General features: G+C 42.1%; 2 protein-coding genes and 1 long non-coding RNA gene across 4 annotated transcripts; 2 read left to right on the top strand and 1 right to left on the bottom strand.

Annotated features, from left to right (window-relative positions):
* The first annotated feature begins 658 nt into the window (after window positions 1-658).
* On the top strand, window positions 659-9,815 carry mkln1 (muskelin 1, intracellular mediator containing kelch motifs). 2 transcript variants are annotated; one of them, XM_088406176.1, is made up of 18 exons: window positions 659-752; window positions 1,474-1,543; window positions 1,643-1,785; window positions 2,004-2,092; window positions 2,178-2,287; window positions 2,666-2,858; window positions 2,933-3,010; window positions 3,281-3,346; window positions 3,830-3,942; window positions 4,029-4,241; window positions 4,333-4,554; window positions 4,629-4,758; window positions 5,745-5,892; window positions 6,353-6,467; window positions 6,732-6,871; window positions 7,223-7,325; window positions 7,420-7,474; window positions 7,681-9,815. In XM_088406176.1, exons 1-18 carry the CDS (start codon window positions 673-675, stop codon window positions 7,800-7,802), a joined length of 2,190 nt encoding a protein of 729 aa, XP_088262302.1. In that variant the 5' UTR covers window positions 659-672; the 3' UTR covers window positions 7,803-9,815. The 2 variants fall into 2 exon arrangements, with proteins under 2 accessions (XP_088262302.1, XP_088262301.1); XM_088406175.1 differs by having other exon boundaries at window positions 2,933-3,049.
* Window positions 9,816-9,856: 41 nt separating this feature from the next.
* LOC148405446 (uncharacterized) lies at window positions 9,857-18,506 on the bottom strand. Its single transcript, XM_088406177.1, has 8 exons — window positions 18,112-18,506; window positions 12,980-13,555; window positions 12,713-12,903; window positions 12,613-12,636; window positions 12,347-12,479; window positions 11,962-12,005; window positions 11,751-11,870; window positions 9,857-11,222 (listed from the first exon to the last, which is right to left on the bottom strand). Exons 1-8 carry the CDS (start codon window positions 18,152-18,154, stop codon window positions 11,025-11,027), a joined length of 1,329 nt encoding a protein of 442 aa, XP_088262303.1. The 5' UTR covers window positions 18,155-18,506; the 3' UTR covers window positions 9,857-11,024.
* Window positions 15,438-22,942, top strand: LOC148405445 (uncharacterized). Its single transcript, XR_015864149.1, has 4 exons — window positions 15,438-16,692; window positions 16,765-16,823; window positions 19,292-19,392; window positions 22,818-22,942. It is a non-coding gene; the product is annotated as an uncharacterized LOC148405445 (long non-coding RNA).
* The last annotated feature ends 60 nt before the right edge of the window (window positions 22,943-23,002 follow it).

The raw sequence follows: 23,002 nt of genomic DNA, 5'->3' as shown, positions 1-23,002 counted from the left end.
ATGTTAAATGAGAGTCAGCACACTCCTGCTACCATTTAAAGTGCTTTTGATTACCTACAGTTTAGACGATCTAGTCGGCTTTTCTTGTCATTTTTCTAGATAGATTGATGGATGGACAGATCAAGATATGAACAGGTCCACGTTTAATTATAATAATTTGAGAGTATTATCAAATTGACAAAAAAAAATTACAGGTACGTGGGTTGTTGTTTTGTGTTTTTCTTCACGCAGAAATACGTATGACGCGTGTTTGTCGCCGCCATATTTGTAAGGGCAAGCCTGCTAGTTCTGTGAATATAGGGCATGCGTTTTTTTGTATTAAAGCCCTACTACGTGTTAGAATTTCTCATATGTATATACATATATATGTATATATACTAATAATAGCAGCTTATTTATTTATTTGAAGTGTTGATAAGTTGGATTTTCTCCGTGTGTAATAAAACAATTTTGTTGTGAAGTAAAAATATGGATTTGTTATTATTCATGAGGTTATTATAAGTGATGCCGAGGAGATTAAATGTATTAAAACCAGAAATGATTGGAAATGCATATCATTTGAACTCAAAAAGGGTGCCGTGTGGCTTTTAGAGACGCATCTTCCTTATCACCCCCCCCCCCCCCACCCCGCTTGTGTGTGAGTGTGTTTTTTTTTTTTTTTTTTGCAACAAGATGGCTGTCGTTCCAGAGAGCAGGGTTCTCACGTTCAGCGTTTTTAAATGGAGCTCGTACTCCTCCACGTATTTACCCGAGTGAGTAATTTCCTTATTCGTATGTCCACTATTAACATTTAGGCCTTAATGCCCCGTGAGCCCCAAGTTAGTTAGTTTACTGGCCTAGCTCATCGTTTTAAATCCAAGCTAGTTAGCATTGGCTAACGATGCTAGCGACATTTGTAAAAAGATTTGTGGCACTCACTCGGTGCAAACGATAGTTTACGTTATCTTTAGTTCGTCCTAGGAGAATGAGATATTCAATCCGTCACACTGTGCCACCAAATATTTCCCCTCGTTTGTTATTTGCATTATTTATAGCATTGCTGTCAATGTATCGTCTTCTGTTTACTGCATCGTCAATTAATGTCCGTCGCGATACAAGTAACTGAGGAAAATGCATGCATAAATACCAATATGCATGATGACATGAAACATTTGAACCCAATAAAAGTATGCACTACGTTTATATGGGCTTTAACACCTTATACGGATATGGATAGTCAATGGCAAACCATGCATGTGGGAAACGTGTCATCTTATTGCTTCCTAAATGCACAGGCTGAACATTATCACTGCTCAAATAATATTTTAAAAGGGGTTCAAATACAGTGGTAGTTTCATCACACATTGCACTTATTACTGATGAAGAATAATTGTCATTTGGGCGTCCTGAATTAATATACTCCTTTACTTAACAATTCTTTTGGGATTGCCCTCTCATGAATGCTCTTTAGTATTTAACTTTTTTGTTTTCAAGAAACATTTTGGTGGACAAACCTAATGATCAGTCGTCAAGATGGTCATCTGAGAGCAACTATCCTCCACAGGTAAATACAGTATATGTTGGAGTGTCTCATTTACCTACTGAAAATTTTCTATTAAAATGCAACCAGCTGAAATCAGAATGTTGTCCCTGCTTTGTGCAGTATTTAGTCTTGAAACTGGAGAGGCCAGCGATAGTTCAGAGCATCACCTTTGGGAAATATGAAAAAACGCACGTCTGCAACCTGAAGAAGTTTAAGCTGTTTGGTGGCATGAGCGAAGAAAACATGACCGAGCTTTTGTCTAGGTGAGCTTGATCACAATTTGTTTGTGTTTAAATCAAGTGTTTTTTATTTATGAGTTTTAATCTGTGCCGTGACTATGCCGTGCCGACAATGCTTTTAACTCAAAACCCTCGTTTCTCAAATGAAGAACAAAAAAAACCCAACGTCTCCTTTAACTGATTGTCCCTGTATGTTTGAGAGTACTATTAATGAACAAGCACCTCTTTTTTCCTTTTATCAGTGGCCTTAAGAACGACTACAACAAGGAAACGTTCACCTTAAAGCACAAGATCGACGAGCAAATGTTTCCCTGCAGATTCGTTAAAATAGGTGAGGAGTGTTTCTCTTTGATCCAAATTGAATCTTCATTTTCTCAGGCTTATTCCTACCAATTTTTCCACCATCTGTCCCTCAGTGCCTCTAATGTCATGGGGTCCGAGTTTTAACTTCAGTATCTGGTACATTGAGCTGCATGGTATTGAGGATCCGGATGTAGTTCAGCCCTGCCTTAACTGGTACAGCAAGGTAAGACATTGAGCACAAATAACATGTTTCTTTCTGTGTCTGACACCACATTACACAGTCATTTAAAAACTGTTTAGTGCAGCCTAACTGAATCAACAATGTTGTATAAGGATATCCCAACATCTCAGTTTTAAAGGAAGTCCATTGCACAGAATATTTGTACATTTATTTTTTTCTCAAGCATCCTCTTCTGGTCTTGTCCAGTTACCGCATTTAAGTAATTCACTAGTTTTTTTCTTTAGTTTCTTTTTTAAGTCTTCAGTTATTAGCACAGTTGATGCAAAGTCACCTCTTGATAATTAGATGTGCAGCAGTTTCTTTCAACAAAGTGAAAGTGGACAGTGAGTGGTGTTTTTTTTTTTTTTTTTGTATTTACAGTACAGAGAACAGGAAGCCATCCGCCTTTGCCTCAAACACTTTCGCCAGCACAACTACACAGAAGCCTTCGAGTCACTGCAGAAGAAGACGCGCATAGCACTCGAACACCCCATGCTCACCCACCTTCACGACAGGCTGGTGCTACAAGGCGATTTTGATGCCTGCGAGGACCTCATCGATAAAGCCGTTCGAGGTCTGCCAGCGTTCCCGGGAGTCCTTTTCTGTCCGGTTGCAGTGTGCGCTGATGCCGCTTGTTTTTCTCCATAGATGGGTTGTTTAACCAGTATATCAGCCAGCAGGAGTACAAGCCCAGGTGGAGTCAGATCATCCCCAAATGCAACAAAGGTACAAGCGCCCAAGAAATCAACAGCGACGACATGAACAGTGAGGCCATCTATTAAAAGCGGGATTTATCCAAACATTTCCGGATCATGTCAAAGCTTTGTCGCTAAAACAATGTTGCCTTCCTTTTTGTGTGTGTGTGTGTGTGTGTGTGTGTCACTGAACCTTCAACCTTCAACCCATTCGATGCCATCTTCTCGTCACCCACGCCCCCTCCCTCGCATCCCATATTCACATGCTGGCTTTGTACCCGCCTTCCTCTGCTTTCTACAGGCGACGGTGATGACAACAGGCCGGGGATGAGGGGAGGACATCAAATGGTCATTGACGTTCAGACCGGTGAGCGCACACGCATACACAAGCAGTGTTATGACTTGGCTCTTTTAAGCAGGCGAAGCACTCTGACTCACTTCCTCCTCCACACAAGTCTTGCGGCGCTTTATTTGTGTTTAATCAGATGATTCCGTATCGGGTGGCAGTTGATGTGTACTTCCCTGCTGGAAGTGTGCGTGCCTGCCTACACGCGAGTGACTGACACGTTATTGTCTGCCTAGCCAAGAGGAGGACTTTGTTTCGGAACGGAACACACTGACCTTTTGTGTTGTTGTACTTAAGGATGTTTACACAAGAGTTACATTTTCTTAAAAAAAAAAAAAAAATCCGGACTGCTCGGAGAACATTCCTTTTAATGCTGTTAACGATTATTCCACTACTGTTTTTCCTCAAATAGCGGCATTGCTCCTGTAACACCTCAAATGTGCTGTTAGGCCAACAAGAAAATTAAACTCTTGACATTTTTAAAGCCTCATTTGTGTCCTGCAGAAACGGTGTATTTGTTCGGAGGCTGGGATGGCACGCAGGACCTTGCTGACTTCTGGGCCTACAGCGTTCAGGAGAACCAGTGGGTCTGCATCTCTAGGGACACAGAAAAAGAGGTAATCCAGCTACAACACGTGACTTAAATTTGACATGTGTAAACAGCACAAACAAATGCGCCTGTTTTCCTTTTTTTCCTCCTCAGTGCGGCCCAAGTGCTCGCTCTTGCCATAAGATGTGCATTGACTCCCAGCGGCGCCAGATCTACACACTGGGCCGCTACCTGGACTCCAGTGTCAGGAACAGTAAGTCTCTCAAGAGCGACTTCTACCGGTACGACATCGACGTCAACACGTGGGCGCTCCTCAGTGAGGACACGGCCGCCGACGGCGGGCCCAAGCTGGTGTTCGACCATCAGGTAACCAAAATCTGCCCGTTGTCAATAAATAATACGAACGAATGATTCAACTATACGGTATAACTGTACAAAATACTTGTCATCCAATCAGATGTGCATGGACTCGGAAAAGCACATGATCTACACGTTCGGTGGCAGGATACTGACGTGCAACGGCAGCGTGGAGGACAGCCGCACATCTGAGCCGCAGTTCAGCGGCCTTTACGCCTACCACTGCCAAGCGGCCACGTGGAGCCTCTTGCGAGAGGACTCCTGCAACGCCGGACCGGAGGACATCCAGTCACGTATCGGACACTGCATGCTCTTCCATACCGTGAGTCCACAAAATGAGAAACCATGCCGATTGAATTGGTATCGTGATTGAATTACTCTCCCCTCCTCTATCAGAGAAACCGCTGTCTCTATGTGTTTGGGGGTCAGCGATCTAAGACCTACCTCAATGATTTCTTCAGCTACGACGTGGATGGAGACCACGTAGAGATCATATCTGACGGCACCAAGAAAGACTCGGGCATGGGTACGATTTGGTCGTTGAATTAGGGTTGAGCAATGCAGCCTAAAGAGTTAAATATTATCATTTCCCTTTTTTCTAAGCAAGAATTAAAGTTGCAAGTCTTTTTTTTGTTTGTTTTGCAAGTCAAAGTGAGGGTGGAAAAGTTGCTAACGTGGCAACACTGACTGCTTTTGTGAATTAGCTCTTCTTTGTTCACAGCACTGCATGTCAACATGGACCAAAAAAAGCCAACCTGACATTCTAATTAGTTGTTCTTATTTATTCATTACTCACCCCTTCGTAGAATAAGTACACAGCACAATCTGGACCCATAAGACATGACAAATTGCCAGCAAGAGTGCAAATGCGTGAAAACAACTGAAAAGGACCAATGGAAGAAAGTGATCAGCACATACGGTTGCTTTTTTGTGTCTTGAAAAATCTGTCTCACTCTCAATCGAGTCAACGTACAGCCCAGGCAGTAGTCTCGTACCACCATTAGTGCTCATGTCTGTCGAAAAAAAAAAACAAGCCTCTTTGCCAGTTAAGTATATTTTACAACAGACAGTAATTAGCTTTTCTAATTAGTTAGTTTGACCTGCGACAAGCTAGATAATCAATGCCTGTGCTGCTTTTTAACCACTTTGCAAAAGTCAAGTGAGCCCGAGAAAAGGCTTAAAGGAACTATCATAATGAAGCATTTATTTTGGTATAATAAAGTGGTGAAGCATGATTTGTTAACCTGCATAAAAAAAGAGCTGAGCTGAAGGATTTTACCGCAATTGAGTTGGTGGGAAGGAAATGAGTGTCAGGCTGAATTTGCGTGCTCCGCACTCCAGTTTGTCTCGCCTTGTTGCCATGGAGACTATCTGTTATGTTGGTTTCTTTTTTTCAAAGCTTCCAATTTTGCTGCTTTGGTAAATTTCCTCTTGTAGTTATATTTCAAATGGCTTAAGTTTTGATTATCAAGATGAATAATGGTTGTCACCTCATTGCCTCCCACTTTGTAGTACCAATGACAGGCTTTACCCAGAGAGCTACCATCGACCCTGAACTCAACGAGATCCATGTCCTGTCAGGCCTCAGCAAGGACAAAGACAAACGTGAGGAGAACGTCCGCAACTCTTTCTGGATATACGATATCGCTCGCAACAACTGGTAAGGGACCGCGGTGACTTGCACCGAGTTTGCAAAGAGTAGCGCCGCTTGGGCGCACCTGTGTGCCCGTCCTGGATCTGCACTTCTCATTTTTGACTCAGTGGCTGGAGAAGTACAGGCCGTCCTCAATGTTCCAGCATTGATTTTAGCTGTTCTTGTTCTCCCAGAGTCCATTCAAACAGACCAGTTAGACTTTTGATACTGATGTCGGCTCATTAGTCTTTTGGCATGCGTGTCGTCATTTTTTTGATCTCCATAAAGGTTATGTGTTGTACTCTTAACCACCCCTGAAAGATTTATCTTGAATTCCCATCTCACCCACACACCCCCCCCTTTGGATTTTAATGAATAGCTCTGATTAAAACAAACAAATGGCAAATTTGCAATGGCACACTTGTTTCAAAGCAAACTAGTTAATTTATGCTAATATGCTTCCTCATCTGTTTGGCTGTTATCCAAGGTCCTGTGTGTATAAGAACGACCAGACGGTGAAGGAAAACCCCAGCAAGGTCTTACAGGAAGAGGAGCCGTGTCCACGCTTCGCTCACCAGCTGGTCTACGACGAGATGCACAAGGTTTGATGCTTTATTTTATGCGGCGCTGTTCAGTGTTTGGGGCAAACGGTGAATCTGCTAAGCAAATTTATTTACATGATGCACTATGTTCAGGAGCAGTGGCTTGCTCACATTTTTTTCACGAAAAGGAAGATAAGGGATTGACACTTAATTAAAGTATTTGATGAGTCGATAGACCCTTCAGACCCAGGCTTTACAAATAAGCAACTTTACAAGAAAAAGTCCTCTTTTATAATCTGATTTTTCATTGGCGCATCTTCCCAGGTGCATTACCTGTTTGGCGGCAACCCAGGCAAGTCTTGCTCTCCCAAAATGCGTCTGGATGATTTCTGGTCCTTGAAATTGTGTCGGCCCTCCAAGGAGTACCTGCTGCGCCACTGCAGATATCTCATCAGGAAGTACAGGTCTGTGGCTGCCCGCCTGTCATGTCACCATACTGCATAGCTAGGTCCATTCTTTAATCTTCCTCACTGAACAATTTGATGTTGCAGTAATTTAGATCTTCCTATCCCATAATTAAGAAATCAGATTGCACTCCCATGGTTTAGTTGATTGAAAATATAAAAAGTACATAGTTAGTAAAACAATTGACATTGTATTCAGTATTGCAAGTAAGAAAAAGTAAGCAATTTATTAAATCAGAATTATTCATCCACTGCAGATACAAATGTCCTTCTTCATTTAGAGCTATTCAGCTGCCATCTAGTGGTTGTTATTAAAACTGAATCACTACAATTTGAATTTTGCCTGGACAGATTTGAAGAGAAAGCGCAATCAGAGCCACTGAGTGCGCTCAAATACCTGCAGCATGACCTGTCGCTCACTGTGGACCACACAGACCCAGAAGAGACCAAAGAGGTATTTTATTTATTTATTGCACGTATATTTCAAATTCTCTTTTCACTGGTCTTCTGTGTGATCATAAATCATGTCACTTCTTGTTGTGCTATAGTTTCAACTCCTGCCTTCAGCTCTGTTCAAATCCAGCAATGACTTCATCCCTCTGGGTAATATTCCAATTTTTTTCACTACATCCTTTGTTCCACTTTCAAAGTTAGAGATAGTCCGCGGGTTGTCAGAATTGCATCTGGGCTAATAATTACTGGTACAATTTATATTTATGTGTGTTAAACATGCTGTTTTAACACCAGATTGATTTTACCCACTGGTTTTTAGAATATCAAACTTTAGATAAATATTAAATGGCCACCAGGTTTCTCAGACGTTGACCAGACGTACGCCCAGCGCACGCAGCTCTTCGACACACTTGTCAACTTCTTCCCCGACAACATGACGCCGCCGAAAGGCAACCTGGTGGACCTCATCACCCTTTAGTCCTCCCCTCTTTCCCCTCCCCTACCTTGCAACAATCCACGACCTCGCCCGCTGAACAAAAAAGAAATGCAAAGGCACAGGAGTGAGAAGATCGAGCGACAAACAGCAGGTACTTTCCATGTCTGACATCCAGTCCCTCCTTCCATTTTACATCGCTATCTGCTGCTGCCACCCTGAAACTGAGACTTGTCTAACCCACACTGTGTTATGCTAGAGTGAATTTGTGTGTGTGTGTGTGTGTGTGCCCGCGCGCATGCGTGCAATGACCAACTGCCGTTTTTTTCTCCCCTTTTTTGCCTTGAGTCGTTTGCATCCAGAGTACAAGAGGCATCGAAAGGGCATTTCGTAAGAAACTAAAATAGTTAGCCTCATTATTTTATATACTGCCCATCATGGCAGAATATGCAAAAAAAAGGTTCCTCCAAGCAAAAGGACGAGTTTATATCTACAGCTTTTTAGTAGCAGTGTTATAGTATGCGGATGAAAAAAAGTTTCAACTTAAAATTAAACCATAAATAGCCCCATAAAAACAACAGATTTATATCATCTTATAAATACGTCACCTTAGATATTCCTGCATAGGCCTGGCATTTATGATTAATTCATTGATAGCGATACAATTAGAACCATATTACTGCTGTGTCGTGTGTTCCTGAGTTCATCAATGTGTTAGCTGTTAGCCACATAGCATCCCGTTTTTGTTTTTGTCCCCACCGAAGACTTGAACCGATCTGTTAAGAATGAGGTATGTCATTCAAATGCACAATTTTTTTGTAATGTCACAGCACGAAAAAAAAAAACACTGGTTGAATTTATGGTAAGGTCAAAACATTTTTTGGAGCGAATTATTCGGTTAGGGCGAAAATGGCCCATTTTGTGGATTTATCTTTAGGTAGAAAATAATATTTGGCCATTGTAATCGTTCATTTACACTTTTTGCACTTTTGTAAGAACATCTACAATTTGGAAAAAGTATATTGTCATTATCGTGACATACTTTTGGCTGTCATTTCAGCCTAAAATACCAGCGTTGTGGAAATTTAGAGGGAAAAAAGCTAAACGAATAAGGTAGTGCATATTAAAGCTTTATAATAATAGGAAAACACATGCTTAAGTCCCCCCTTCCCTCCCCAGCACACACACACACACACACACACACACACACGCGCGCTAGAAACACTTAAATAGAATGGTTTGGTGCTGTTTAGTTGCACTTGAGTTCAGAAGATGCGTTTTGTGGTTTGGAATTGATCCCATGTGTCTTCAGCCTCTTGAAAGGGAGGTGTTAAATGTAAAAAGGAATATTTGGGCTTAAAAAAATTGCAAGAAATATTTTAGGACTTATTGTTACAAGACAAATAGTTTGACTCTAAGTCGTCATGGTTATTGATAAATCATAACTCAATTTTCTCTTGGAAATGATACCTTTTCTTGGAATACAAAGACCTTTTTTTCTACTTTTTGAAGTCTAACTTTTCTAATATGACTTAATTTTGCAAAATGAAACGTCAAATACTCAAGTTCTTGTGAAGTTATAATTGTTTTCGTCAACTTAACATATGTTCCCTCTTGAAAACAAAACAATCAATAAAAGACTAAAAATTGTGCATACAAAATGGCATGCTTGCAAGCAATGGGAGCTGGTGATTTCACCATGTGCTTCATTTACCTTAACACTGGTCATACTTTGTGTTAAAAGAGGGTGTGTGAGTGTATGTGTCACTGTGTGTCTGGAAAGCGAAAACTAAAATATTGAGAGAAAAAAACAACCTCAACTGCACCTTTTTGTTTAAAAGCAATGCCAAATATTAGCGTTTAATTTCCACCTCACTGTCCCACATCACCGTCATCTATCTCCAGCCCTGGGTGGAACCATGGAGTTCCGAGTGTGGTACTGTCCTATCTGTCAGCACTTCTTTGTGGAATGTGTAGAAAGCCTTGTAGTATTGCATTGTATGTAATGTAAATAATAAATAAAGATTGTATTTTGTTCAGGTTTTCTTATACTCTGAATTTTGTATTTTCTTTTTCCAGATGATAAAATTCCACTCATGTATGTGGGGGATAAAGTTTATTTGCAAAAAGGTGTGACGGCAATTTACAACTTCCAGTGTGTCAGACTCCTGTTCACTTATATCAGCAAACTAAACTGACCATAAATACAAAAGGTACAAATACTTTGGTGAAACATCAAACATACAAATACAAAAAAAGATGAAGCAGTTTGGGGGTGATTTGTGAACGGATACAGCAATTCCCTGCACATTTGCAATGCAATTTTGGATTTTACACTTCGTTGAGTAGTCTTTGACATCCTGTAACATGCCACAAGGTGGTGCCAACATTTCGTCCGAAAAGGAAACTCCAAACATGGCTGACAAGCCATTTGTATTTAAGGATAGTAAAATGACTAAACAGTTTTGAGAAAAATGAGTTTGTGCTAGGTTTACATTCTCAATAATTGTGTATAACGTCAGTTGTGAATGGTCTCCCATTCGTTTAATATTGGGGAACTGTTGTAGTTTGAAAAAGAAAGTATTAGTTAAAACTGGAAGGGAAGCAATTGAATACATTTGAATATATATGCTCAGGTAAAAAAAAAAAAAAAAAAAACTCGAACATCAGCAATAACATTTCTACTGACTATATTTACAATATTCGGCAATTAAGAGCTTTCAGTTTGCCCTGTAGTAATACACGAGTGTTACATAATAATGACAAATAAAATGTAAATAATAAAAACCCTTATTGCCCCGTATTTAGGTTCCACATAATTATAATTGTGCCACTCTTTCTGGTGTGCTTGCTTTGGCCACATAGGGGCAGTATAATACCGACGTCACACCTCAAGTGAGCAGCACTAATACCTGTACTGTACTTGTATTAGTCTTTCCTCGCAGAAGATAAAGATCTTGTGAGTATTACGTTTTCTGTTTAGATGTGTTGCTCCACTTTTATGCTCAATCATCTCACAAGTAGAGGCGTTATATAACTATATGTTTTTATAGTTATAGCTACGCCACTGCATTCATGGCTTTACTAGTTGTTTACAATGTCTTTAAGCTGTTTATCTGGGATATAAAAAGCTGGTTTGTGTACAAACGGTATTTATATAATAGCGATTTATTTACAGGTAGTATGGATACCAACTCCACAATCCCTCAAAAAAAAAGGGGGGGGGGGGGGCATATTTAATCCGTGCCAGGGTTAGGGTTGCACTCCTTACAGGTGCGTGTCCTCCTCGTCGGGAATGTCTTCTTTGAGTAGGTTGTCCATGGGCACGATCCAGCCATCGTTGTTGAACTCGCCGTTTAGAGCCACCTTCTTCTCTTGAAGTTCCGGCTGCACCTCCATCACCTCCAGCGTGGGGTTGTCATGGTAACCGTTCTCCACTGTGTGCAGCTCTTCAGTCAGGTGTTGCTGGTAAGTTTCAAAGGACATTTTACCAATAATCGCAAGTTCAGTCGTTTATTGCAGTGGGTCTCAACTTTTGGTCAGCCAGGTACCCGCAACAATACCAATGGTAAGATTTTTGGGGGATAGCACACATAAGACTGACAACAGAGTGCTGTGTGTCTGATTAATTAAACATTTGAACAGTATTTGTAGGGGAAATGCCAGGCATATTTTATTCTGCAGCTTCAGAAGATAAATCGTTTAAAATCATCTGTTTTATGTCTGGCTCATCATCTGCAAAATTGCGTTACTAATAACAATGTGCATCAGTATAATGAACAAACTATATGCTTATATTGTTTTGCAAAGTAATGCTGTGTTCTACTTCACGTTCCAATTATTTTGATCTTAGTTTGAAAAGATTTTATGGCATTAAAAAGCATTAAAGTAGATTTGTTGATGCCTGCAGAAATGTTAAAATTTGACCTGCGTTCATACCAAAACATTTGTTTTTGTAGTATACATACGTCTCAAAGCAGACGCCTCACTTACCTGGTTCTCGCTGTAAGGCTTGCGGTGATGGGACGCGCACACAGCCAGGATGATGATCATAATCAGCAGAGCACCGCACGAAGCCAAAATGGCAATCAGGGTTTTGTTATCAGTCGGTTTCTTCATGTGGACAACGATAGAAAAAATATCCAGTGGAAAAACGTTAGAGGCAAGTTCAGACAAAAATATGCATGCTCTGTACCCAACCCACCTTTGTTATTTCTTCATAGTACTGAGTTGCCAGGGCTGTTTTCACTGTAAGACATACATAATATTATGTATTATATACTTATTAATATACAAATTTGTTGACTGTTTCTCAATGAAGTGCTAGAATTCATTTTTGACTTATGCAAATGTCAAGGTGCCAATGAAATTGGACCATTAACGTCTATTGAAATCACTGACCATGAGTTGATCGCTCATAGCATGTTTTCAGTGTGCAGGAGTTCAAACATACGGCACATGGTGGGCTCTAGCCCCAAAACTGGTTTAATATGGCCCATGAGACGTTTTTGTAAAAGTAAAAAAAATACCAGATTTTTATTTTCCATTCAATTATAATAATATTCGTGACTAGATGGTGGCAGCAGTACCTTTGCCGTTGATCTCCACACAGTCAAAGAGTAATTTGCCTTTATAGTGGCGCCACGTCAACGTGCAGTTTCCATCCTTCAGGTTGCCCATGAGGCGCCTGCACACCTCCACCAGATCTTTCTCCTCCTCTTTCTAAACAGACCCAAGTAGCTGATAAATTGAAGTGATGCGCCAGGGGATTTTGAATTCTTTTAGCAATCTGTTATAGCTCAATATATAAAGACCAGATCATAAGAACAGAATCAGATCAAAGGAAAGTCTTTACCTCTTGTCCATTGTTCAGCGAGTACTAGACAATTAAAAAAAAAAAAAAAATCATGTTTAGTGTGAGGAAAGTCACATTTAGTATGACGATATTAGCTTACCGAAAACTTTTTGGGATAAGCTACTGTTGTCGTGGTGATTGTTTTCAAGGATGTAGTGCCAATGCTCGTCCTTGTGGTTACAACAGCGGAGGGAGTAGTTGAGTCCAGGATGGGCAGCATTGTGCTGGTCTGTTCCCTCACAGCTGCTTTGGTGGTCCCTGTCTGTTGGGGACTCATCGCAGTGGTTTTTGCTGTGGCATTCAAGAATCGCACCGGATTAAAATGGACGCTAAGTCTTGATAATGGACCGGTCTAAACTGGCCTTACCTGCTACGAAGTCCTGTTGAGTTGTCCTGAGGATGACTGTGGTGTGCGTGCCGGGTTTATGATTCACAGTAGTACCGCCTATGAATACTTTGGGCGTCGGTGTTGCCGTGACGCTGTCATCTAGGGTTTTGCTTGGGGCAGGCGCTTGCGTGTTGCCCGCCGTCACGACCGTAAGAATGGACGAGCCCGCCGTGGTGCTCGGGGCTAGGGTGGCGCTCTTAACAGTTGGTCGCTTGCCGGAGGCGCCGGCATGAGCCGGCTCGGCCGTTTGCAGCTGATGCGCTTGTGGTTGGCCTGGCATGACCTTGGCAGTGGGCGCCGTTAAGACGGGTGTCAAGCTTACCGTTTGCAAAACCGGGGGGGCCTGCGTCACCTTAACTGCGCCGCTATTTGTCGGCGCTACAGTTTGTGTTTTGTTAGTCACGGGCTCTACTACAGTCTGTATTGTAGACGTGCTGGCAAAAGTCGGCACTTTGGTGAGCGGAACAATCATCCCTTGTGTGGGAACATTTTTCGCCACTGTGACCCCGGATGCTGCAGTCGTGTTGTCCGGGCGCGCTTTTTGACATAAAAGACCTAAAAGTAGAGTAAAAACACATCAGTTGCAGTCTGGGTTCAATTCTCGGTCACTCCAGAATTATTTCACATATGAAATTACAGACTGGAAATATAAAATTATGAAATATAAAACATGGGGTAATGGTCCTTGTGCGTCACAAAAAATACATGTTCAAATATCAAAACAGAAATAATATTAACATGCAACGCCTTCAACCATCTATCCTCTGTCGTTCTATTTATAGCGACCAGGCCAGGATGTTGTACACAATCAACTTGGAAGCACCACACCTATACAGTCCACTGCCTTTTTGCGGACAATCCACTTCTACACCACAATGGCGTCTGTGGATTGTGACCTCCGCCCATCTATTGTATTATGTCCCACTGATGACATATGACATATCGCAGCAAAATTAGCCATGATGAATGTCATTTACAGACAATGATGTCACCACCTTGCCCCAATTTGAAATAGTTTAATTCAGAACAAAATTTCAGTGTCGACACTCGCTTTTATAAGTGTAAGAGTTTCCTTGCATCGTTCCTAGCCAGATGTTCCCTGAATCTCCAAAAGATATGGATTTTTTAAAATTATATTTTCTTACAATTCTTGGAATCTATTATTAGGTCACATTCAATAACACATAACTAAAAATGAGTGATTGAATTTGAAACCTGTTGAGCAAGATATATGTCATTTTCCTACTCGGCTTCCTGAAATTGCCTTTTACCCTCCTTTTCCCCCTGACCCTCAGCTGTCACCGCCGCAACTGTTTCTTTGCGGGCGACGGCACCCCCTGATCCCACCACTATCTCCGCCAAAGTTGTTTTTTTCCCCTCACCCACGCATTCCTTGTGATGTAGGTCACCTGTGGGCCATCACATCTACTTGCCCTATGCTCAAGGTTGACCCCCTACACTGGAATATATGGCCAGAAAGGTGCTAGTTCAAAGCACTCAAACTCCTTGTGTGGTTTGAGTCTGCATGTACATGCTGTAAAAAAATAGTCAGGCCAGTAGAAAAACTAGTATGTTCAAAAGTAAAAAAAAACTTTTTGGAGCCAAGGGCTTTTTCAGAAAGCAAATTTTCCAAGGAACCCCTGATGCAAATGTTTGCGGGAACAAAAAAGAAATATTTAAGTCAAACATAAGTGCCCTTTTTCTTTCGCCAACAAATTCGATTTGTTACTTCTCAGCTGAACTGAAGTTTAGACAATAAAATTTAAAAAATTGCATGCCTCCTGATAACAAAGCGGGTCCATTTGCTCCAAAACGAGTCAAAAGTTTGCAGCGTTCTTCCTGCGTGGCATTTTTATAGTGAACCTGTGGTGCATGAAAGGTCACGGGAGATCAAAGGATGCTCTCAGCCATTCTGCACTGCCTACTGGGGATCCTACTGTTTGGTTCCAGTGGCGTGGATCCCCTTGTGATACTACTGTGATACTGAGAAGGATATCCTTGATAGATCTCTCTCCTTCACTAAAACGAAGTACAGTAAAATATATAAAATATTACAAGTGTATTGGTTTGGTTTGTGTGAGTACGACTCTAAATTGTGTTGAGTTTGAATTGTTTTCATATGAGTACTACTAAATTGTGTTGAGGAAAAATTAGGTTAGCTGCTCAGGAAGACATTACATTTACGAGTGAGCCAGCTAGAATTTTGTCCACCTTGCCAAGGACTGCCGCCCAATACTGATCACAACTTGCTTTAAACAATGCGCCCCCCCCAAAAAGCCAGTGGGACAAATCTTCCCCATGACTTTGTTGACACGCCACACAAAGAGCCCCCACGTGCGCCAATTCCACATCCCAGGGCCTCGTTACACCAAGATAGCTAATTCAGCCCGCCGCATCATTAGGGAGGGGCGGCGGGTGGAAGCCGGATAAGGGAGGGGTCTTCTCAACGCGCGCCGTTGGGAGGTGAGCCGGCGTGATTGTAGTCGATGGGAATAAAGAAAGAGACCAGTGAAAGGGAGGCGGGTCAGAGGTCAGCGCATGAAGAGAAGCTGTAAATTTAACTGCCAAATGGAATTGACCGGCCACACACTCACACACACTTACATGCACATTATCCACCACCAACACATTCCCCGTCCTTGGAAACTAGACTGATATGTGTATTTACACAAGCTGTGGAGTGCATTAATGATAAAAGCACACTCTTACACCCCCCCCCAATAATAGTCATGGCTCAAAAGTGAATCGAGATCGCCTCAGATGTCACTTCAAAAAATATTTATCTGATGAACCTTTAAAAGTATCCCACGTACATGTACATGGCTGATTCAACTCTCTTTTGATAAATGTTACAACCAAAGGGAGGAGCTGACTTGAGGCAGATTAAAAAGAAACAACGAAAACATGTCAAAACACCATGCGGTGCGGAGGAGGTCCGGCTCGGTACCAGTCGCAGGGCCTTGATTAATGTCTGACACCTTCCAAGAGGAGAATGTTGGGTTATTTCATTCCTGTAACCTTTTAAACTTCCCTGGAAAATGTAACATGCGCAATGTACAATCTTACATTTTTCCACCCTAACCCTTTAAATGTAGTTCAAAATAAAAAGGAAATAAATCTGGTTGCTTGACCCAGTGTGCCTATAAAGTCTTATAACTTCCTCTGCAATTCTAATAATACAAAACTGTATGGAGGTGAGATACTGCGACAAAAACACTTTCTCCAATAGGAGAAAATAGTATATTCCCAAACATAATGACTGTTTATGATTTGTAATCAAGTTGTGTGAGAATTTAACTGAACTTTTTTTTTTTTTAAATCCACCATGCAGGGCACATGAAAAGCGAGAAAAGGTGGCTCAAGGCCATCTCCTGCCACCACACCCTCCTTGGGAACCAGGATGTTGATAGAAAGTATTTTCCCCCCTCCACCTATTGTTCTCATTTCTCTCCCATGCTCACCGGCCAGCAAAGACACCAAACCAACGCGCCGATGCAGGCAGCGTCTCCCCCTGGCACCCTGGTGTCCTGGAACCCGGACAGCTTCTTATCTTGTAGGAAATGGACAGGTCACAGCCCCCAGCCAAACGCAGAAGACAGGCGGTCCGAGTGGACTTAGGAAATCCTGGTGAGGACTGATAACTAATGATGCTACCTCTTCCTGTCCTGCCCACCGCCCTGCATGCTTTGGAGGTGAGTAATATATTTTATATATGCAATTTATATAGGCAGTGAATGAAAAAGTGGACATTTGGTCTTCAACAGTGGACACAAACCAGGCTGGCTTTCAAGAGGATGCAGAGTATTTCTTCAAATGTATTCAGGTAAAATGTCATGTTATGCTCAAATAAGCCACGTTTTGTGTGTGTGTGTGTTGGTGAAATAGAGGATATAAAATTATAATGAGAATTTAAATTGTTTTGCCTTTTAAGACTTAAGTGTTATCTTTTTTTTTCACGTAAATATTTGTAGTCCTGCACTTATTGAAGCCTTCACGTGCTCATGAGGCGTTACAAAAACACACACAGCCATGCACGTTCGCACACTCCTTTCTATTTTTAGGACTTTGTACTGTGCTTTCGGGCCTTTAGAGTTTTTTTCTATTTGGGCGGGGGGGTGGGGGGTGTCACACGTTGCTTTTCCCAGGACCGCAAAATAAAAGCTCCTATTTGAATTCATGTAGTGCGGTGGCTGAGGCAGGTGCATAATTAAAGAAAATCTCTTTACTTGCAGCCAGGGATGGAGGTCATGGGTCTACTTCATTATGCAAGCTCCTTCTCGACTGTGTAGCTTGTGTGCTGGGAGGGGCGGGGGGGCTTCACTTTGTTTCAGATGTTTCAGCCCCTAGTCCTATTGTGCTTTCAGATATGATTACAATGACCTTCATACTGATTGTGTAGCGCCGACGCGACAGCAGAAAATAGCCAGACAAATGAGAAAAAAAAGCTGTGCAACGAACAAATAAGCTAAAAGAACAACCGCAATACATATAATTAAGCGTAAACATTCACTTCATTGTGTTCAATTTTTTAGCTTGTGTAGCATGCTAAGGGAAATTTAAGACTTTAGCTGCTGGTTTTTTTCTCAGGCTTGCCACAAAACCTTTGCAAATTTGAATGAATTTGTCGTTTAGTGTAATCTTTTTAATGACATTTCTCCGTCCATTTTTTTGTTTTGATTATTATATTAAACATGTAAATAAAATATTAATAAAAACCAAAAGATTAGTTAATTTTTTTAAATTATTTATTATCTGTCCATTAATTTTACCGTTATCAAAAATATTTTAAATTCTAATTTCAAATGAGCAAATGTAGCACTCCCTTAACGTTTAATGTTGTAATTTAACATAATCAATTTGTTCAAATTTAGCTTCTTAAGTTGAACAAGAATGAATGTGATATCATGTTTTGCCACATTCCATTTTTGATTCTAAAAAATAAGTGTTTAAGTAGAAAGGAATTGTAGTATTCCAACATTCGTGGCGAGTACTCCATGTGCATCCACGTGAGCGAGTGCACCTGTTGCCGTGTGCGCTTTTCGACACTTTATGCTTCCCCTTCCCCCCGTCAATATACTAATACTAAGGGTGAAAACTCATCATGTACTCACAAAGCGAAAGCAGAAGACACGTGATCCTCATCGTGGCTCCCATCCTATTTGCGCGTTCTTCTTCCTCGTCCAGATGTAGCTATCATTCATGCAGTCGGGTGAGTTTTCGAGCGTACTAAAAGTGGAGCCGTGCCGTCCCGTCACGCCTTTCTCCTCCAATTTGAAGTAAATGATCTGGCCGCGCGGGCCTTTTGTGTGTTCTTCCTCAAAAGTGAAAGCCAAGAATGCTTTTGTGCATGCTTGCGTCCCCTGCCCTCTTTGCAGAGATGGGGATTTGGGGGGACGAGTTCTTCGGCGGTCTCCTTGGCTGCGCTCGCTCGCTCGCTCGCTCCCTCCCGCTCCCTTTGGCTCCTGCCGAGTATTGTGCTCGATGCGGCCTTCGCTCTAGAACTAAAACCCCGCTCGTTGCCATCCCCGAATCGTGCCTGCCTCCCTTATCAAGAGCGCAGGCCAATCCCAGAGCGGCGTTTTGAATAACAAAGGAAACGGTGAGACAATGAGGCCCTCCGCTCCCAAAATGGTGCGTGACATCAAGGATGAGGGGTGAACTCACATCAGCGCCCAACGTTTGATCCGGGGAAAGCCAGCATTGTGTCAACTTGTCATCATTTGACATTAGGGTTCAAACACAGCACATAGTGCGTGTCCACAAAATGTAACATCAGCATACAGATTTGCGGAGAGCCCTAAAATAAACTCTCAAAATCTATGCTCCAAGTACCACCAAAAAAACGCATAGCAGGCCAGTGTTTTTATGACTGGAGTAAATGTTAAGTATTGTAATCGAAACAAAAAAATGTGTAAAAACCAACGTCGTTGAACTCAAATGAATGAAAAATGAACTTACAAAACAAAATGGCCAAATATCAGCATATTTGGTCACATGGTCTTGATTGTTTTCCACATACAAAAGTTTTGAGTTTTGGTTTTTCTCCTCCCCCATGCCTTGTACTGCAGAAGTAATGACAATCATGGCCATCTATCCATCCGTTTAAAATGCAAGCCTTAAAGCGAAATGTCAATGGCCAGACTTCTTCTCATATCCTTCAAATCTCAATCTTTGAAGCTTTTTTTCCTTTCTTTCCTCTCCCAACCATTATTAAATAACTGATGCAGTGGCAGGAAAAGGCCGGGAAAACCTCCACACCCCTGATCTTATCCAAGCCACTTCTTTCCCCAGATGTCAACATGTACATGAAACAGGCCTGAGCCGGCAGGAAAACTTCTGAATGATGTCCAGTTCTCGCCTCGTTTCAAGCTAGAATTGCATTATTTTGAAAGGTAAGCTTAGAAATACACACACAAACCTAAAAAGAAGAACCTGCCCATTAATTAATGTAATCCCCAAAAGATGAACCGAGAGTTTGAATCGTGGCATAATGATAAGTCTTTATGTTCACAATAAATCCACCACTAAGTGTTAAGTTATGAGTCGGATAAGGATGCTACCGCCCGGCGAATGGTACCGTTTCACAACACTGAGATAGAGGCGATGAGTAGCACCAGACGTTGGTAGGAAAGGGGGGCGTCAATATGGAGGAGTCCAAGATGGAGTGATTGGTTAAGTGAGGAATTGGGGGGGGGGGGGGGGGGGGGGGTCCTCAAGATGGACCAGAGGACGATTAGGCGAAAGTGTGTGCGCCACATTCTTAACATTCCCGTGTCATTGCAGCAGGCTAATGAGAGCTGGGTGTGGTGGAGCTAGGGGGGGGGCTTGGTACGGCATGCTTACCTCCCTCAATTCGCTTGACTACAGGACAGAAAATTTGGACGGGATGGGGCGGCTGAGCTCACAAGTGAGGAATTCCAACGCCGGACATGAGAGGGCAGGGCCCGATGCCATTAGTTTGCGTGTGTATAAACATGGCGCACGTACAAATCCATGGTGATTAACTCAGTCACTGCCAGACTAGTTCAAATGCATCTTTGACGCCTATGGCCGGAAATGGTTTTAAATGTGTTAAACAACACATTGTAAGACTATTAATGTATCATTAATTGATTTAAGACAGTTCCACGGCTCCCTTTTGAAACGGTTGGATTGACATTTTAGGTTTATTGGGTGTTTTGCAAAATGGCCATGACTCATGAGTCACGACTAATACAAGACGGGGGATGATGTGACACATCCTTCCCTCGCTCGCTTCCTCCGTTTGTCATCCCGCCACTCAAAAACTGACGTGCGCTTCCACTCTATCTTGGATGGTTCCTCGACAAGATGCAAAATTGCTGCAAAAATGAGGATTGTAGTGAGTGCAGGAATTCCAGCAGTCCTGTCCCTAAGTTGTGAGCTTTTCCCAGAATTGGGTTCGGTCACTTGATCCGGTCTAGCACGGATTCTTTTTGTCCATACATCCAGAGTGCCTCTTGAAGCTTCAAGGAACAATTCACTTCGACTAAGCACACACAACACTTGACCTTCGCTACTTATGTCAGTATTTCCCAACAATTATCGAGTTAATACTCGGCAGTCGGCATAATGCTCAAGGTTGTTGCAAAAAGTGGATTCGGGAGTTAATTGTGCATTCTGACATCTAGTGGAAGAGCAGTTAACGTTTGCTTAAAGTTTGCTACCATTGACGGCTCTAGGCTTCATAGGGCTCAATCCCGAATTGGAGGACATTTTATGATTGTTTTCAAAAGACTTGGAATCATGTTAAATGGGAATTACAAATATTTCGGCAGACACTTCTGTAGCACTTGCCGCGGAGCTCAGTGTGGGAGGATGCGGCGAGTAATGATAGGTTGCAGAACACTCCACACCTTGTTATCAGAGGCCTGGTACCAAGTGGAGCGGCATCTGGAGCATTAAGGAGTATGCACGTGTGTTTATGGGAGGGGGGGGGCACGTTTGTCAGGGAGTTGTGGGTTGAAGCAGATGTCTCTTTCCTCTGCTTTCCTCTGAGGGGCGCTTTGCTGTCAGCCCTCCTTTTTGGGGGTCATCTTGCCATGGCTCGGAACAGATAGGGTCAAAGTGAGGAAGGAGGTGGTTTGCGTCAATAGGGATAGCGCAGATAGAGAAGAACCAACTCTGTTAGGCGAGGATCCTCTGAGGAATCAGTGACAGTGTGATAGCTCTATCTTTGGCTGATAGGATCCACAAAGAGCTGACTTATCTGCAGGCGCTATCACCGTAAACTGTTGGCAAGATCCACAGCAGACGCTCAGTTTTCCCGATGAATACCTCACTGTTTTCAATAGAAGAAACAAAACAGACTCACTACTTTTTTTTTCTTCAAATTTAGACCTGATTTAAAGACATGAATAAAAGGTACCTTAAATGGTCTCTTGTAGTACACCAAATAATTAGCAAAGTCAATATTTAAACCGAGCATCCAGTTAGAAGATGGAGACGCATGAAAGGGAATGTCAACAAAACAATCAGAGAAGTCAGTTAAGCGTTTCATTCAGAAATGGAGAATACAGATAATTTGTGGAAAGTACTATCTGAAAATTGGGAAAAAAATATCACTCGATTACATTAAAATATTGTTCAGATCAATGCAAAGACCAATCAAGAGTTTAAAAGAATATAATTATGATTCTATCACGGGGAAACCATTTTTAGTTATTGTCTTTGCGATGACCCATCTTTTTAAAGGCCCAAATAGTCCTTATTCATTCCACTCATTTACGGTATTTCGAGAAAAAAAAAGTGGATTGGTGGACTGTTCCTTTTAAATTTGGGGTTGTGTTCAAAATTGACCTGTGCCGTTGAATCTCACGTTAAATAGTAGTCAGTATTTACTTGCTGACGGATTAACCTAAAAAATAAGTTGGACTTGGCTTCTCCTGACTGCAACTTTGTTCATGTACAATATGATTCATCCCTGCGGCTGACCTGAAATGCGCCTTCGATGCACAATTATGCAATCCGACAGATTCGCTGTTATTTACAGATGTTTTCTGGTTGTTTTGGTGATTTTGGTAAGAACTTGACCTCGGGCACATAGCTTGATGTTATTAATAGAGTGACTCAAATACAACAAGAGGATGGGGAGGGGCTACAAGCAGACAGACACGCTTAAACATTTGAAAAGAAAGAACAGCAAAGGAAACTTCGGACACAAGATGGATGCCCAGCTGGTTTAAGTGAGACGTTCTGCCGCTGTGTAGTCCGTCTGTTGATGATGTAGGGAGACACCGGAGCGAGACATTTATTCCTTGAATGGGTGCGGCTCAGGAAACTGCAAATAGAGGCTTCCAGGGTAAAAAGCCGAAAAGCGGTTCCTGCGGTTCTATAGAAGGAAGTGTGGTTGTGACCCAGGGGCAATGGGGAAGGACCACCAAGAGGACAAATATTTAAGTCACTTTAAACCACTTGTAGTAATACTCTACACTTGTCTGGAGGCAACATGAAGGGGCAGCCAAAGGGAAATATGGCATTTAAGTTACTTACATCCTCATGCATGTGACCAAATACCAATTAAACAAAAGACTGCTTGAATATTATGCAACAAATGTAAATGGATGACTAATTAATTGAAAAAGAAAACAAGTGTCAGGCAATGTAAAAACTGAATTTTGGTAGAATGCCCATGACCGTTGAAACGTTGAAAAAAAAAAGGGGGGGGGGTGTTAATGAGTCAGGGAGGTGTGGCGGGATGAAAAAGATAAAACAGGTTTAGTCACTCACTGTTTCTATTCTTTCTTTGGTGTGGTCTAATGCAGTGTGTATCTATCTGTGTTCGGGGTGACTGGTTTAGGGTGCCCGTTGGGGACCCCTCGCCCTCCATCCGCTCCCTCGGCTCCGCGGCCCTGCAACACTATTGTCGGGCCAAATATCTGCAAAGCGATTCTGAGTTCGGCATGCGCAGGTGTCAAGGTGGAGAGATTCTGGACCTTGATGACTGTGCGGCGGCCGTCCTGAACCCCAATGACTTGTTCGTTT

Source organism: Hippichthys cyanospilos, chromosome 22 (genome assembly GCF_059441005.1).
Source record: "Hippichthys cyanospilos isolate Australia breed blue-spotted pipefish chromosome 22, RoL_Hcya_1.0, whole genome shotgun sequence".
Classification (NCBI taxonomy): Eukaryota; Metazoa; Chordata; class Actinopteri; order Syngnathiformes; family Syngnathidae; genus Hippichthys; species Hippichthys cyanospilos.
The sequence above is the reverse complement of the archived record's forward strand: the minus strand, read 5'-3'. Positions and strand labels throughout refer to the sequence as shown.